Source organism: Gastrolobium bilobum, unplaced genomic scaffold (assembly GCF_033153095.1).
Source record: "Gastrolobium bilobum isolate Gb01-03AN ecotype WA unplaced genomic scaffold, APGP_CSIRO_Gbil_v1 utg96785, whole genome shotgun sequence".
NCBI lineage: Eukaryota > Viridiplantae > Streptophyta > Magnoliopsida > Fabales > Fabaceae > Gastrolobium > Gastrolobium bilobum.
In genome coordinates, this window is record NW_026898078.1 from 18796 (window position 1) to 34422 (window position 15627).

At 34.5% G+C, this 15627-nt stretch overlaps 1 protein-coding gene and 1 pseudogene across 1 annotated transcript; both read right to left on the reverse strand.

The window, feature by feature from the left end:
• Nucleotides 1–4689: 4689 nt before the first annotated feature.
• On the reverse strand, nucleotides 4690–5970 carry LOC133312722 (UPF0481 protein At3g47200-like; annotated as a pseudogene).
• Nucleotides 5971–7907: 1937 nt separating this feature from the next.
• On the reverse strand, nucleotides 7908–8267 carry LOC133312723 (uncharacterized). Its single transcript, XM_061513969.1, has one exon. The coding sequence runs from the start codon at nucleotides 8265–8267 to the stop codon at nucleotides 7908–7910; it is 360 nt and encodes a 119-aa protein (XP_061369953.1).
• Between the last annotated feature and the right edge of the window lie 7360 nt (nucleotides 8268–15627).

Sequence of the window (15627 nt, forward strand, 5' to 3'; positions counted from 1 at the left end):
AACTCAACTCAAAAGTACTAACAACATGGTGGCATGGACAACTCCCATGCTCACCCCAAATAAGGAAACAAAGCCCACAAAAGTCTCAACTCAATAGCAACATAATGATAAAGGCGGAAAACACAAACAGTATCCAATCCAGCCATGCCAGCATATAACATATAACAGCAATAAACATCAACTAAGCTCTGGCCTCCTGCCACCAGAGGCATCAGTCCCTATACTACCTGAACCTGAAATAAGCATTCCCCAAACGTGGGGTGAGATCTCTAAACAAGAAATCTCAGTAAGACAAGGGGTCCTCAAGGATCTTCCACCCCAAGCTCACTTACATGTGCAATATAAGTTCAAAAGCAGTTTATCATCATCGGTTCTAAAATAGTGCAATGCAGCAGATAATCATGTCATGTGTGTCAATACTATTCTACTGGCCAGAGAAATGCAAGATTTATATACGCCAAATACCCACACATAGTACAAGACGCTACTTACATCTGTGAATTTGAAGCCCTAATCAATCAAGTAACTGAATTCTCGGATGAGGTACTTGCTAGTTTTTTCATTTCTGGTTTGCATGCTGATCTGAGGCGCGCCATCCAATTTCATAACCCCACTTCTCTCCATCAAGCCATGAAATTGGCGGTGGCATATGAGGCCCATCATAGTGAGCTTCGTACTTCATTCTCGGCTAACTCCAAACCGCTCTATGGGAGGCAATCGGTGGGAGATCCTTCGTTTTCTTTGTCCCCACAGGTATCTCAAGTTAAACCCATCAATTCGGTACCAGCTTTACCTGCTCCCAATTTACCTCCGGTTAAGAAGTTGTCACATGAATACCTGCAAAAACGGAGAGAGTCAGGTCTCTGTTATCATTGTAATGAAAAATGGAATGTGCGCCATAGATGTCAAGGGAGGATGCTACTGTTGATAGGTGAGGAGGATGAGTTGGGGGATCAACCAGATGAGCAGATAGTTTGGCAGCCAGAGGCCAAAACTATTGAAATGTCTGATGCAGCCTTACATTCAATGGTGGGAGACACCAATCCTCGGGCCTTGCATTTTGACATTCCATTCCATGGAGAAATGGTCCAGGTTTTAATCGACTCAGGTAGCTCTCACAACTTTATCAATAGGGAGTTAGCTGAAAAATTTGATTTACCTATGTCCAGAACCACTAAGATGCGGGTTTATTTGGGAAATTGAGAATTTTTGTTTTGTGAAAAAAAATGTCTTGATGTTAAACTCCTGATTCAAGGACATCAATTTGTAGTTGATTTGTGGGTTATTGAATTGCATGATTTGGGAATAATTTTGGGAATCATGTGGTTAGCCAAATTGGGAAGGGTGATACATGATTATGAGCTTTTAACCATGGAGTTTGAGTGGTGCAGCAAGAGGGTATTGTTGAAAGGGGATTCTGATCAGCATTCCAATTCCAAATTGATGCTCCATTCAGGAGTACAACAGTCTAATACAGAGGTGGAGATGATGAAAGATAAGGTTTCTCCGGAATTATGGAAGGTACTAGTGGCCTTTCAAGCTGTTTTCCAGATTCCTAATGCGTTACCCCCATTTAGAGGCTGTAATCATTCAATTCATCTTGAGGAGGGTGCGAAGCCAGTATCAATACGTCCTTATAGGTATGCTTATCACCATAAGGCTGAAATAGAGCAACAAGTTGCTGACTTGTTAACTTCTGGGTACATACAAGAAAGTAGAAGTCCATTTTCTTCTCCAATGTTGTTAGTCAAGAAACAAGATGGCACTTGGCGCATGTGTATTGACTATAGGCAGCTTAACAATATCACTGTTAAGGATCGCTTTCCTATTCCGACAATTGATGAGTTGTTGGACGAGTTACATGGGGCAAAGGTATTCTCCAAATTGGACTTACGCAGTGGCTATCACCAGATAAGAATGACTCCAGATGACGTATTCAAGACTGCTTTTCGAACCCATGAGGGTCATTACGAGTTTTTGGTTATGCCGTTCGGCTTAACTAATGCTCCTTCTACCTTCCAAGCGGCTATGAATCACTTGTTTAAGGCTCATCTTCGCAGGTTCGTGATTGTTTTTTTTTTATGATATACTTGTGTATAGCACTACCATGGAAGATCACATTCTGCATTTGAGGACTGCACTGCACTGTCTTTTGCAGAATCAGTTTTATGTCAAGATGAGTAAATATGCTTTTGGAGTTTCTGAGATAGAATATTTGGGACATTTAGTCTCGGGTGAGAGAGTTACAGCTGATCCCAAGAAGGTCTCTGCCATGATTCATTGGCCAGTTCCAAGAACCTTAAAACAGCTTCGGGGTTTCTTGGGTTTAACGGGATATTACAGACGATTTGTACGACAATATGCTTCTCTAGCTACTCCTCTGACAGATCTTCTTAAAAGTGATTCATTCCATTGGTCACCAAGCACAGAGGATGCTTTTTTAGCATTAAAAAGAGCCATGACAGAGACACCTGTGTTGCGGCTTCCCAACTTTTCCTTGCCATTTATAATTGAATCAGATGCTTCAAACTATGGAGTAGGAGTTGTGTTATTGCAAGAAGGACGACCCATAGCATTTTTTAGTAAGAAGATGAATCAGAAAATGCAGTCAGCATCAACTTATGTGAGAGAGTTGTATGCAGTGACCGAGGCTGTCAAAAGGTGGAGGCATTATTTGCTGGGTTCAAAGTTTGTTATAAAAACTGATCACAGGAGCCTTAAGGAATTATTATCTCAGACTATTTCTACTCCTGAGCAGCAGAAGTATGTAAGTAAGCTTTTAGGATTTGATTTTACAATTGAATATAAAAGTGGAGTTTCCAATATGGTTGCAGATGCATTGTCCAGACGACATGAGGAAGATTCTGCTGCCTCCTTGTTCTGTTTAGTTTCTGCACCCACTTATGCAATTGTAGATCAAATCCGTGCAGAAAATATTTCAGATCCTTACTTGTTGGGTTTGCATCAAAAGGTTAGTGATAATAATTGTGTGGATGTATTGATTACATCAAAGGATGGGCTGTTGTTTCATAAAGGACGATACTTGTTGAGTCCAACATCTGTTTTGAGACAAATTCTCATGACTGAAGCACATTCTTCACCACTAGGAGGCCATGCGGGTATTACCAGAACTTTACTTAGGTTGTCTGCTTCTTTTTATTGGGAGCACATGCGTAGGGATGTGACTTCATTTGTAAAGGCATGTCATATATGTCAATGTATTAAATCAGTCACTGGTCCTCCTCTTGGTTTGTTACAGCCACTTTCTATTCCAGAAGGAGTTTTTGAAGACCTTACTCTTGACTTTATCACTGGTTTGCCTATTTCTGCAGGGTTTTCAGCTATATTAGTTACTGTAGATAGACTGACTAAATATGCTCATTTTGGAGCTTTAGCAGGTAATTACTCGGCTGTGACAGTGGCCAAATTGTTTTGTGAAATGGTGGTGAAGTTACATGGATTTCCCAAGTCACTGGTTTCTGACAGAGACAGAATTTTCATGAGCCAATTCTGGTCTTCTCTTTTTAAGCTTAGTGGTACAGCTCTTAAAATGAGCTCAGCTTATCACCCACAAACGGATGGGAAAACGGAGGTGACTAATCGATATTTGGAGCAATATATCAGAGCATTCTGTCATGATCAAAACAGCAAGTGGTCTTTTTATCTAGGATGGGCTGAATTACATTATAACACTGCTCATCATTCTTCAATTGGCATGACTCCCTTTCAAGCTTTATATGGGAAGCAACCTACTCTAATTCCTTTATATCAACAGGGATCTGTGCGTGTGGCAGCTGTGGATACAATGCTTTCTCATCGAAATGAGTTGCTTACCAGCTTAAAGCACCATTTAAAGGTAGCTCAAAATCGGATGAAAATGGCCGCTGATAAACATAGGACAGATAAGGAATTTCAAGTTGGAGATTTGGTATTGCTCAAACTTCAACCATACAGGAAAATCTCTTTGGCTCGAAGAACTAATCAAAAGTTAGCCAAAAGGTATTTTGACCCCTTTCCGGTTAAGAAGGTATTGAGTAAGGTAGCATACCAATTAGAATTACCTCCACACTCTTGAATTCATCCCTCTTTCCATATATCAGTGTTGAAACCTTATGTTGGGAATTCCACTGTAGCAGTAGCTGAATTGCCTGTAGATTACCATGAAAATCAACCAACTCAACAACCATTGGCTGTGGTTAATTTTCGTACCATTCATCAGCAGAACAAGGAATTTCGACAGTGGCTTGTTCAATGGTCTCATTCATTGGCAGAAGATGCTTCATGGGAATATGAAGAGGACTTGCAGAAGTTCTATCCTGAGTTGGACCTTGAGGTCAAGGTCCCTTTTGAAGGAGGGACAAGTGATACGGTCAAGGCTAGGCCCAAAAGGCTAACCAGTGCCCCTAGTTGGGCCGTAGATTACCATTTGTAAAATAGTGGTCCAATATTGATGGACCTGAGAACATTGAATGATTCTTTTGTATTAGTAGGATCCTTGTATCCGTATATAGGGGATTGTTGAGAGGAAATAGATATCAAAATAATAAAATAGTGTTCATTCTGTTCTTGCCAAGACAGGATGTGGCTTAACCAAAATAAGAAACCTGATCACAATTGATAATCGAAGTTTTACAAGTGAAATTTCAACATAGTAGTAAGGAGTTTAATATATTACATAATCTTTTATCTTCATAATGCGATGACTGAACATATAGTCTGAATCAGGGTGAGCAAAAGTAGCACAATTGCAGCAATGGTAGATGCTATTTTCCAAGGAGTGTTGAAGTACTCATGTACAAAGATTGCCTTGTATTTGTTGCGTGGGTTTTCATAGAATTTATTCAAGCTGCGGCAGAGAGAGAGATACTCTTCATTGAGAATTGGCGTGGGAGCATTTTTGCCTAGATTGTTAACCATTGCAGACACTGCATTAGCATCACCCATCCTATTGACAATAATTTTCTTATCAACTAGTATGTTCACATCTTTCTCTGTATTGATAAGATAATCTAGGATCTTGAAGTACTGAAAAATGTAGGGTGTATGTGAAATGTGAGATAGCTCAAATGCCACTATATTCCCGGCGTACCCTTCTGTTGAGTGATTTACAATAATGGGTGGCATTTCCAACACACCCTCATGATATTTTAAGTCAAGTAAGTATTTGCTTTGGCTGACTTTGAATACCAAACCTGCTTCTAATAATTGGCTTGCACTATATACATGCCCAACTGTATCATGCCCATCTAATGCTGTTCATGAGCAAATGATTGTGGTAGCAAAGCAGTTCTGTAAAGATCAGTGAAGTGTTTTGGACACATTCTTTCTGGACTCATGTTCTGGTGATTGGGTAAATTGAAATAGTGGGAAGTAATCTCAATAAAGGAGGGACTAGTCATAGCAGCAAGTTCGTATATGTTTTCAAGAACAAAGAAAGGAAGTTGATTTTCAAGTAGCATCAAGTCATCCCAAACATCTTCTGCAAGCCATGGTCTTGACAATATAAGGTCTATTTCCATCCAATCTTCTTTTCCAAATTTTCTACGAAAAAGCTCAATTATGAAGCAAGCATCAATTAGAATCATCTTTAGGAAATCATTGCTTTCATAGTTAATAATCCCTGCATAACAATTTCGAATTCTATTTTCCCACTCTTTAAGTTTGAGAACAAAACCCCACACGTTGCTGGGTTCGAGTTAGAAATGCCTTGAGATATTTCAGTTTGATTTTCTCCATTGGCTCAAAAATATTGTGACCAACAGAGCCATGTGGATTGTGAAAAGGACTAATGGAAACAACCTGAGGAGTATAGGCTTGGGGATTAGCTTGGCGAATTTTTAGTGAAACTGTATAAATACATTCCTCATCGATTCCAGACATGTCTGGAAGAACTACTCCTTCAAGCATACCAGTCAATACTTTCTCCAAATCTTGGTGTCCACTCTGTGAACTATTTGTTTGTCCCGCCATTTCCTTAAACCAATCAAATCCAATTGCAGGTTTAGCATGAGTTTGAAACTAGGAATCGAAGATACAATATAGGATTCAAACATAAATCGTATAAATAGATATAATAAAAACATTTATGTGACTTATCTGGTCATAAGTTTTTAGAAAAATTGATTGCATAATATGATATGAGTCTATAACCAAGTGATCTAAAATTCAATCACCCCATTTTTTCATATAAATAAATATAAAATAAAAAGTTAAATTTCACATACCCATTATCCATGCTTCAAAGGTTAAAACAGTCTAAAGGATTCTCTGAGATGGTTGGTGTCTTGGTGACATATAATATGACAAGAACATGAGATGCAATAAATTTTAAAAATCATAGAGCAGGCACAGTTATAAAATTGATATAATAAACTCAGAGAAACAAAAATTTCTAAATTAGAACATCAATCAATTTCCCAAAAGTTAATATTAACTGCTGTACATACAGTTAATAAAATGATTTTATTTATCTAATTATTGTGGCCTGACCTTTATTGGAATATAAATTCAAAGATATTTTTTTTTTTAAGATGCGCAAGGTAGGAGTATTTAGAGGTGTCCAAATATCTGTTTTTTCTTAATTCGAATTGTTCCTATTCTTGGAACTAGATTTTTTTGTTTGTTTCATTTTGTTCTGCCAACTGTTAGTCCTATTCTTTTTTGGTTATCTGTGTTACCCTATTGTTACTTTTCTTAAAACATGAATCAGATCTACAAAGCTACAATGAACATGTACAATAACCCAAACAAGCCAGCCCAATTCTACATCTCAACCCCATTTGATCCTAGGGGATCAAGGTTGCTATTGCATCTGTGAACTAGTTGTGTCTATGGAAGAGACAGCCGAAAATGATGCACAAACAAGGCACTAGAAGCCCAAAATGATGTGTGTGCATAGACAAGAGACTAAAAAAGCCGAAGAAGATGTGTGATTAACAATAAGGGTTAGGATTTCAAGAAAGCATACATACATGTGATGTTCAAACCTTTCTTGTTGGCTGTTAAAATTTTATTTTTTCTTTTTTCTTTTTTTCTAAATGCTACCGTGTGAACTGATAGAAGATTAGTTCATATTTGGTATAGAAATGAGATTTTTTGTAGTTTGGTTTTGAAGATCAAAACTAGTTTATGTTTAATTTATTTTATTAAAATATTACAGAGTTAGAAACACCACGCGGTTAAAAATAAAAACATGATAAAAATCAAATAAAAATAAGAGAGCACGATAGGATCTTTGCAACCAACATAGTCAGCACGAGGAGGATATTCATAATGTAGGATTAGTTAGTGTATACCTCTTATCCAGCACTGTTCTTAACTCCTATGCCTTGACCCCTTCTACACCTCTCTCTTGGTCAAGTGTGAAGAGTTCTCTTTGTTTACCAGAAAAATCCCCAAAATGATCTCTCTCTTCTTCTTTTTTAAATAAAAAACCTTTTCTTTTGATGCTTGGAAATATCCAATGCTGCTGCCAAGTGCCCCCCCTGTGTGTGAAACTTGCCTCCTAATTTATAGATGGGAAGATGATTTCATGTCTTTTCCCGTTATTCTTTTCTTGTGTTCCACATCCTTTATCTTTATCTGATTCTCACTGCTCCTTGCATTCGTTTTTTTGTTAGTTTTAGTTGGAATCTGTTATATATCGGCTTCAAGGAAAACAGAGTTTATAAGATAAGAGACTTAACAGAGAGGAAAAGTATTGGCCCGAGGAGACATTATTTTGAACTGTCATTTTCCTTCTTCTTCTTCTTCTTCTTTTTTTTTTTTTTTGGTTATGACTAAGTTTGTAAACAAAAAAGAAGAAATCATCATTTAATTGTTAACAACTGATAAATTAATGACAAATTTTTCACATGACATGATTCTGCTTCTGCAAATGTAGAAGCTTGTGGGGGTTCCTCAGATTCTTATTTCCAGGTTAGTAATGGACGATAAGTTTTAGAAGGGTTTACTATATTGCCATTGGAGTCATAAATTATGACGCCAGAAAAATCAGGTAGCTCACACTTCCCACCCATAAGAATATTCTTCTGCCAAAGCGAAGGTTCATCTTCTTCTTGTTCACCACCACTGGTCACAGCTTCATTGTTGAGCTCTATTACAGGCTCTTCTACAAAGGCATTATAGCAAGAGCTCCACTGGCGCCATTTGCGGGAATGAGAAGCACACATTAGCAATGCAATGGCACACAACATAAGGGTCATAACTGCAAGGCCAATATGTGAAGTGCTTGTTAGAGGATGCATCACTAGGAGTGGACGAGCCATTGATTGGAGAGAGAGATATATGATAATGGGATATGTTTGAAACATGAAGTGTATATATGACTATATATATAATTTATTGCGTGTTGCCATTCTCTACTAGAAAGTGCAGTTGGTGGTTAAGGATTTGTTACAATTTGTGGGGTTTCGGTGTTGAAGAGGGAGACTGTAGTGGTGTAGTTGAGATATTCTTCTGTCAAAAGAGTGGGTGCTAGCTAACCTTCACTGAATCCTCGAGATGAAATTTTGGAAGAAAAAATAATAATATTGAAAACAGAGGTAATAAGTTACGTCTAAAAAAAAAAAGTTCTAAGCTCCTCATCCTATGCCAATTGGTAAATTTTATTTAGCAATATGGTTAAAAAGAATTAAAATTTAGCAATATGATTAAAAATGGATTTCTTAAATGAACGTGTACTTATCTTCACTTTTTAAAAAAAAAAGCAAATACGGATATATTAAATTAACTTCATTTAAACTGTTGATTCGAGAGACTAGGAGTTTAGTTTAATTTCCTCTAAACAAACTCGGGTTCAAGAAATGTAATTTTTGCAGAGATACTCTTGATTGAGCCTTGGCATGGGAACATTTTTGCAGAGATTGTTAACCAGTGTAGCCTCTGCATTAGCATGACCCATTAAAAGTCACAATAATTTTCTTATCAACCAGTATATTTACATCTTTTCCTGAATTGATTAAAATCTAGGATGTTAAGTATTGAGCAAAGTAGGGTGAATCATTGCTCAAATGCCACTACATCCCTGATGTATCCTTCAGTTCTGTCATGTACAATAAAGGGTGGCATTTCCAACACAACCACGTGAAATTTTAAGTCATGTAAGTGAAAATAAAAGATGGCTAAACAATTACACAAGAGAGGGGGATGAATTGTGTGTTACTTATTTTTCAAGAAACAATTCAAAATTCAGCTTTTAACATACAACTTCAACCAAAACGAAATTTATTGATCATAAACATTTTTCCCAATACAAAACAGAATTAAAATAATTTTTATAACATCAATTCAGAGGCAATAAGCAGCGGGTCAAATTTGAAAGGAAAAATAGAAGAATTTCAATGTTTATTCCCACTTTTTTCAAGAAATCATGCAAGAACGAATTAAAACAGAAAAGTATTGATTATAAATCCTAAAACAGATTCAATATAATATATATCAAGAATCAAAATGAAATTCAATTGATAGAAATCAAAAGAGGTAAGGTAAGGAAGAATCACACCGCGATATATCCTGATTCACTCTCTAACCACTTGAGAGCTACGTCCAGAATGAGGTCGATCGTTTTCACTATCATCAAGCTTCCAACGAGTGCTTGAAGAAACCATTTTACAATTGAAATTTTACAAGTGTATGATGTTGAGATATTCAAATGTGATGAGTCCTACATTGGTTGGTAATGAGCTAAGTGAAGAGTATATAAGTGAAAGGACCCATGAACCCAATGCCTTAAGGTTTTGGGTTGAGACATGGTGTCGAATCCACTTGCTACGGTTGGTGTAGCCTTAGCTCATTGGTGGTGGTTCCCCGCCACGGGCTTCCCCTGGACCCGCTTGACATTGGAGTTTGAGGGAATGAATTTCCCAACATATGATCACCTCTTGATCACACTTAACCTAAAAATTTAGGGTCACTCCAATTGTTTCTCCAACAATTACAGCAATTCACCCTTGCTAAACAGATGTAGAGTCACCTCTCTAGGTTCAAAAAAAAAAAAAAAGAACAGAAAAAAATTGAGAAACTAGAGAGTAATTGAAATTTTTTTCAAAAATGTGCAAAAGCCAGTCAATGTGGGTTCAATTCTGAGATTTCTTTGATTTTGAGTTTTTCAGTGTTAATTCTTGCAAAAGCTTAATTGGCGTAATGAACTGAACAGGTGGGGGTGAGGTGAGAGAGTTCGATACTTTCAGTACTATTTTTCGGAGGGATTTAAAGTCTTAATTCCGGGACCCGTCTCAAATCGAACTAATCACGAAGTGATAAACCGATTAGAATATTTCAAAAAAACAAATCTACATGTTAGTATATAAATTACTATCTAAACCATACTCAAAATGAGCCACTTTTTCTGTATATCCCGCACAGTAATACATATATAGCTATTTCATTTTTGGATTAATGTAACTATTACGGTACATGTACATATTTCAGAACAGATCCACCCTACAGTTACACTTTTAAACTTTTACTCACAATAATTATATCAATTATTCAAAGTAAATAAATTGATATTAAAGCTCGAATTATATGAATATATTTTACTAAGTTTTAAAAAAGATCTTATATAGTGTGAAGAGCAAGGAGATAGCCGTTTTCCTCGTTTCCGCAAAATAAACAAATATTGTCAATGTAAAGAGCGTAACATGTCACAAAAGAACCGAATATTCGTAATTCATCATTCATTAACTTTATCCAATAATGTGAGTGTGATTAGTAGAACTTTTCTTGACACGATTGTTCCATATGAAAAGAGAGAGAGAGAATGACCTCATTGAGAGGAGGCACGGGAAGAAGTGCATAACACGAAGAAGAAAGGAGAAAGTTGAAGCATTAATTAAGATAGACAAATAAAAATAAAATAAAAAAGGCTTCCAAATTAAGTAGAGATGCACAAAAAATATTTCATAACTCACACCCACTCAACAATTACAGTTTTGAACTTTAAAGCTTGACTCATCTTAATTTTATCAATTATTTAAACTTAATAAATTTATATTAAATCTTATATTAAATGAATAAACTTTATTAAGTTTAAAGTAAAATCTATGTCATTAAATTTACAATTTTCAATTAATGTAAGATCAAATATTACTTTATGAATTTTAAATAATTCAAAAAATTAAGTTATTAAATTTTGTTTGTTAATTTTGAGAAAGTTCAAATTTGGAAAGTTTATGAAATTTTTTAATTTATTAGGGTGTAATCTACCAAAACGAATGGTTAGGTTAGGTGTTTAAAGAATTGCATTATATATATGAGTAGTTAATTTGTTTCCCTTCGAACTCTAGTTATCTAAGAGCATTGTTTGCCATGATTATATCTATTGAATAAAACTAAAAACAATTATTAAAAACTTTCATTGTAAAGAAAATATAAATACATTTTAATATAATATTCATATATTAATATATTTGAAATATTTTATTTTACTAATTTATTTTATAATGTATATTTATTTTTTAAATTAATATATAACACACAATAAATAGTATTTAGAATAAATTGTATTTATGGCAGATACAACACTAAACCATGAATCAAATAATACTTTTAAATATTCTACTATTAATTAATTTAATTTCCTCGATTTTAAAACATAAATGTTTAGTCATAAAACAAATGTATATGTTTAAGTAGATTATTTATATTAACAATCTTAATAAAAATATTGAGAGAAAAATAAAATTAAAAAATAAGTAATCTACAACTGAGGGGTATAACTCCATCCAAATTTGCGACCAAATCAACATAGCTCAAGGGACATGCATCTGGCTGGATTTGACTAAAACAAATTTTATTTAAGGGAAAAGTTTGTGTCCTCTTAAAGGATATAAACTTTGGTTCTTTTAAGAGCGAGATAGACACAAATAGGTGTGTGTCTCACTGGAAAAAAAACAAAAAAATAAAGATATGGGTGTCACCTCTTCGTGTTTATTTGTCTCTTAAAATGACCTAAGTTTGTGTCCTTTAAAAAGACATACATTTTTTTCTTTTATTTAATCAAGTATTCATTATATTTTAAATTTAAATTTTTTTTTTCTCATCAGGTTCATCGATTATCTGATTAGTCTAAGTGCCTGTTTGGATCCTCTCTTTCTTAAGCTAGAAGCTACTTATAAGCATAAGCTAGGCCAAACAGGTTTTGAGAAAAGCTTTTATAATGAAAAAATCTTTTTTTATAATGAAGAAAACAGCTAAAAGCTCCTATGAGGAGCTTTTTTTTAAGCTCTTATATGCTCTTCTTGAATTGTGTGCTTTTTTTTAATAAAGAGTTATAAAGATAGAGAAAAAGTTAATTTTGTTGAAATATGTGCTTTTAAGTAACTTTTAAGCTAAAACTTTTATGTAATTACCAAACAATTTTTAGCTTTCTTTTTTAAGCTCTTTTTTTTAACTTTTACTTATAAGTAGCTTCTAGCTTAAAAAAAAAGGTTCATATTTTCTCATGTTGTAGGATTGCATGAGATAAAAAAAGTAGAGAGAAATTAAATGTGGGTCCCACATTTTATATTATAAAAGAAAAGAAAAATTAATTGGCACGGAAAACGAATCTGTGTAGGAAATTTTTTTGCTCTCATGTGACATGAGAGCATGATTTCCCAAAAAAAAATGATCCAAACAAGCTCTAATTCTAGTACCTATGTTGGGGTGGCTTTTCCAAGATTATGTTAGCCCTTTTTTTTTTTTTTTTTTACTGGTTCATCACTTACCTAACTAATACAATTTAAGTATATTGGAATATGCTCTTCCAAGATTATATTAATCATTTAATATATGTTTGCTTAGCCATAACACAACACGTTATTGCAAATTATATATTTTTCTGAGTTATAAAGTAAAAGAAAGCTCTAATTTAATTTTGTAAAATATTTTCACATATTACATAGATTTGTGTAAAATTTATATTATTTATAAAAACACACACACACACATATATATATATATGATTTATATTTTTTTTTTTTTTGATAACAATATGATTTATATTTTTGCAGCTGCTTTACGTACAACAGTCAAATACTTGCCATATATATATATATATGAGGAGGGATATTCTCACTACTAAAATTTTCCACTACCAACTTACTACCTATCTAATCACCATTTGATTAATATTTTCTCTCTCTTCAAACACTTTTTAACATTCTCTCTCTTTTATCCAATGGTGATGTGATGGATAGTAAGTTAGTAGGGAGAATTTTTGGTAGTTAGAATATCATCTATATATATATATATATATATATATATATATATATATATATATACACGTGAAAGCATTAAATGTGGAGAATCATAACCATACAAAAGATGAAAGCATTAAGAATCATAACTATACACCTATCATTACTGTACATAAAGCGGATGTAAAAATGATTTTATATATATATATATATATATATATATATATATATATATATATATATATATATATACACGTGAAAGCATTAAATGTGGAGAATCATAACCATACAAAAGATGAAAGCATTAAGAATCATAACTATACACCTATCATTATTGTACATAAAGCGGATGTAAAAATGATTTTACCTATATATATATATATATATATATATATATATATATATGGGGAATGATCTATTCACAAACTTTTTATTACAAATTACACTAAGTATGACCGGTCATACACTCTTGATTGAAGTATGACCGGTCATACTTAGTGTAGTTTGTAAGAGTTTGTAAATATAACCTTCCCATAAATATACATACATAAATATATATATATATATATGGGTTATGTTTATCTCATTTTACATGAGATAAACAACTTTTCTACACACACAAAAAGAGGTTGGGTCTCACCACTCTTTTTTCTCTCTCCTCTTACCTGTGGGTCACACTTATACTTTTATTTCTACAACATGAGGTAACTTTTTTCCTACAACATAAGAAAATTATTTCCATATATTTTGAAAATTATTTTCAAAATATTTAGTAGGAATTAGACCTTCTTGAATGCAGTTTGAATCTGCCCCTGTGTCAAACAGAGCTTCAATTTCAAGGTCAAAATTACCTACATTGAGTTTGATTGGGATATAGAATTTTTGAATTGTTAATTGATTAATTAATCCTAAAAATTCTTCGTCTTTAAGATTTTTATCTTCATCTGGTTTAGACAGAGTATTTTCCATACTCGTTCCCGTTGATTCTTCATTTTGTAATTGAAGAAGGATGTTCTGATGAGTTTGTTGTTGAGGAGGGAAATGAAGTAAACTAGAGCAGAAATGGAAAGCAGGAAAGTAGACGGACTACTATATGAAATAAATGACTGAAATTAAAATGCAGAAATTAAAACATAAAATAAATTTAAAGTGAACGCAGGGGTAATTCCACTAGCGTGAGGGGATGAGAAGAGAAGAATTGATTTTACATCAGCAGATATAGAAACATATTTTATTCAAACATAAGGAAACATAACGATTACAGTTACAGTTGTGTGAGCTGCCTGAGTCTATCAATACCTCTAATTCCTTTTTACCAACAACAACTACTAAATTCAATGAACGAATATGAGCTGAGGCGGACAAAGAATGTAATGCTGCATCTAACCTGACTGGCTGATGTTCTTCTTTATGCCATAAGATCTCTTCATCCATATCTCCTTCTGACTCATCATCTTCTGCAAATAACACTAGCATCTTTGTTTTACAACGATGCTTGGATGTCCATTTTTCTTCACATGTATAACATTGACCCAAATCTCTCTTTTTCTGAAGCTCTTCAGGTGACAACCTCTTGATGGGTAAAGTGGTTGAAGCTGGTAGTGAAGGAACAGTACCTGAAATTGCTTTTTCTCCTGATACCCCCACATTGGATCGATGGAACAGCTTCCTTGGTTGATTTGTAATGGACGAACGAAGCTCACCATGATGACTGTCATAAGCTATTGCTAATTGCATAGCTTGATGTAAGGTAGTTGGCCATCTCAACTGAACTGCTCCTTGTAAATCAGGCTGTAATCCCGCCACAAAAAAAGTCATAAACAATTCATCACTGATGTTTGTTACCTGGTTCATTAATTTTTGGAATTCAGCCATATAATATGCCAAAGAACCATTCTGCATCAGCTTTGCAAGCAACCCTCAGACATCCTTGTAATTAGATGGTCCAAATCTTTCACGAACAGCCCGAATGAATTCTTCCCACGATTGAACCGTTCCACTATTGAATATCCATTGGAACCAGTCAGCCGCTACTCCATCCATTCTCAATCCCGCAAGTTCCAATTTGAATTGTGCTGGAACTTGTTGAATCTTGAAAAATAACTCAGCCTTGAAGATCCAAGTGTTTGGTTCCTTCCCATCAAATTTGGGTATTTCTGGCTTCACGAACTTTAATATCTGCCTAGGATCATCTGGTTTCCATGCAGCATGATGAACACCATTCTGATGTGGAGGTATAACATCATTAGAATTGCTCTCAGATACCGCTTTGGAAATATGAGGTAGAATCTCACGGAAACTACTCTGCAATTCTTGAAATTTTGCCTCCATGGACATCAACAATTGCTCCACACGTTGATTATTCTGGTTGTTCAAGTCTCGATATTGCAAGAACTCCTCTGTAAGCTCCTGGATCTTCATCTTGATGACGATGAAAAATGGGTCT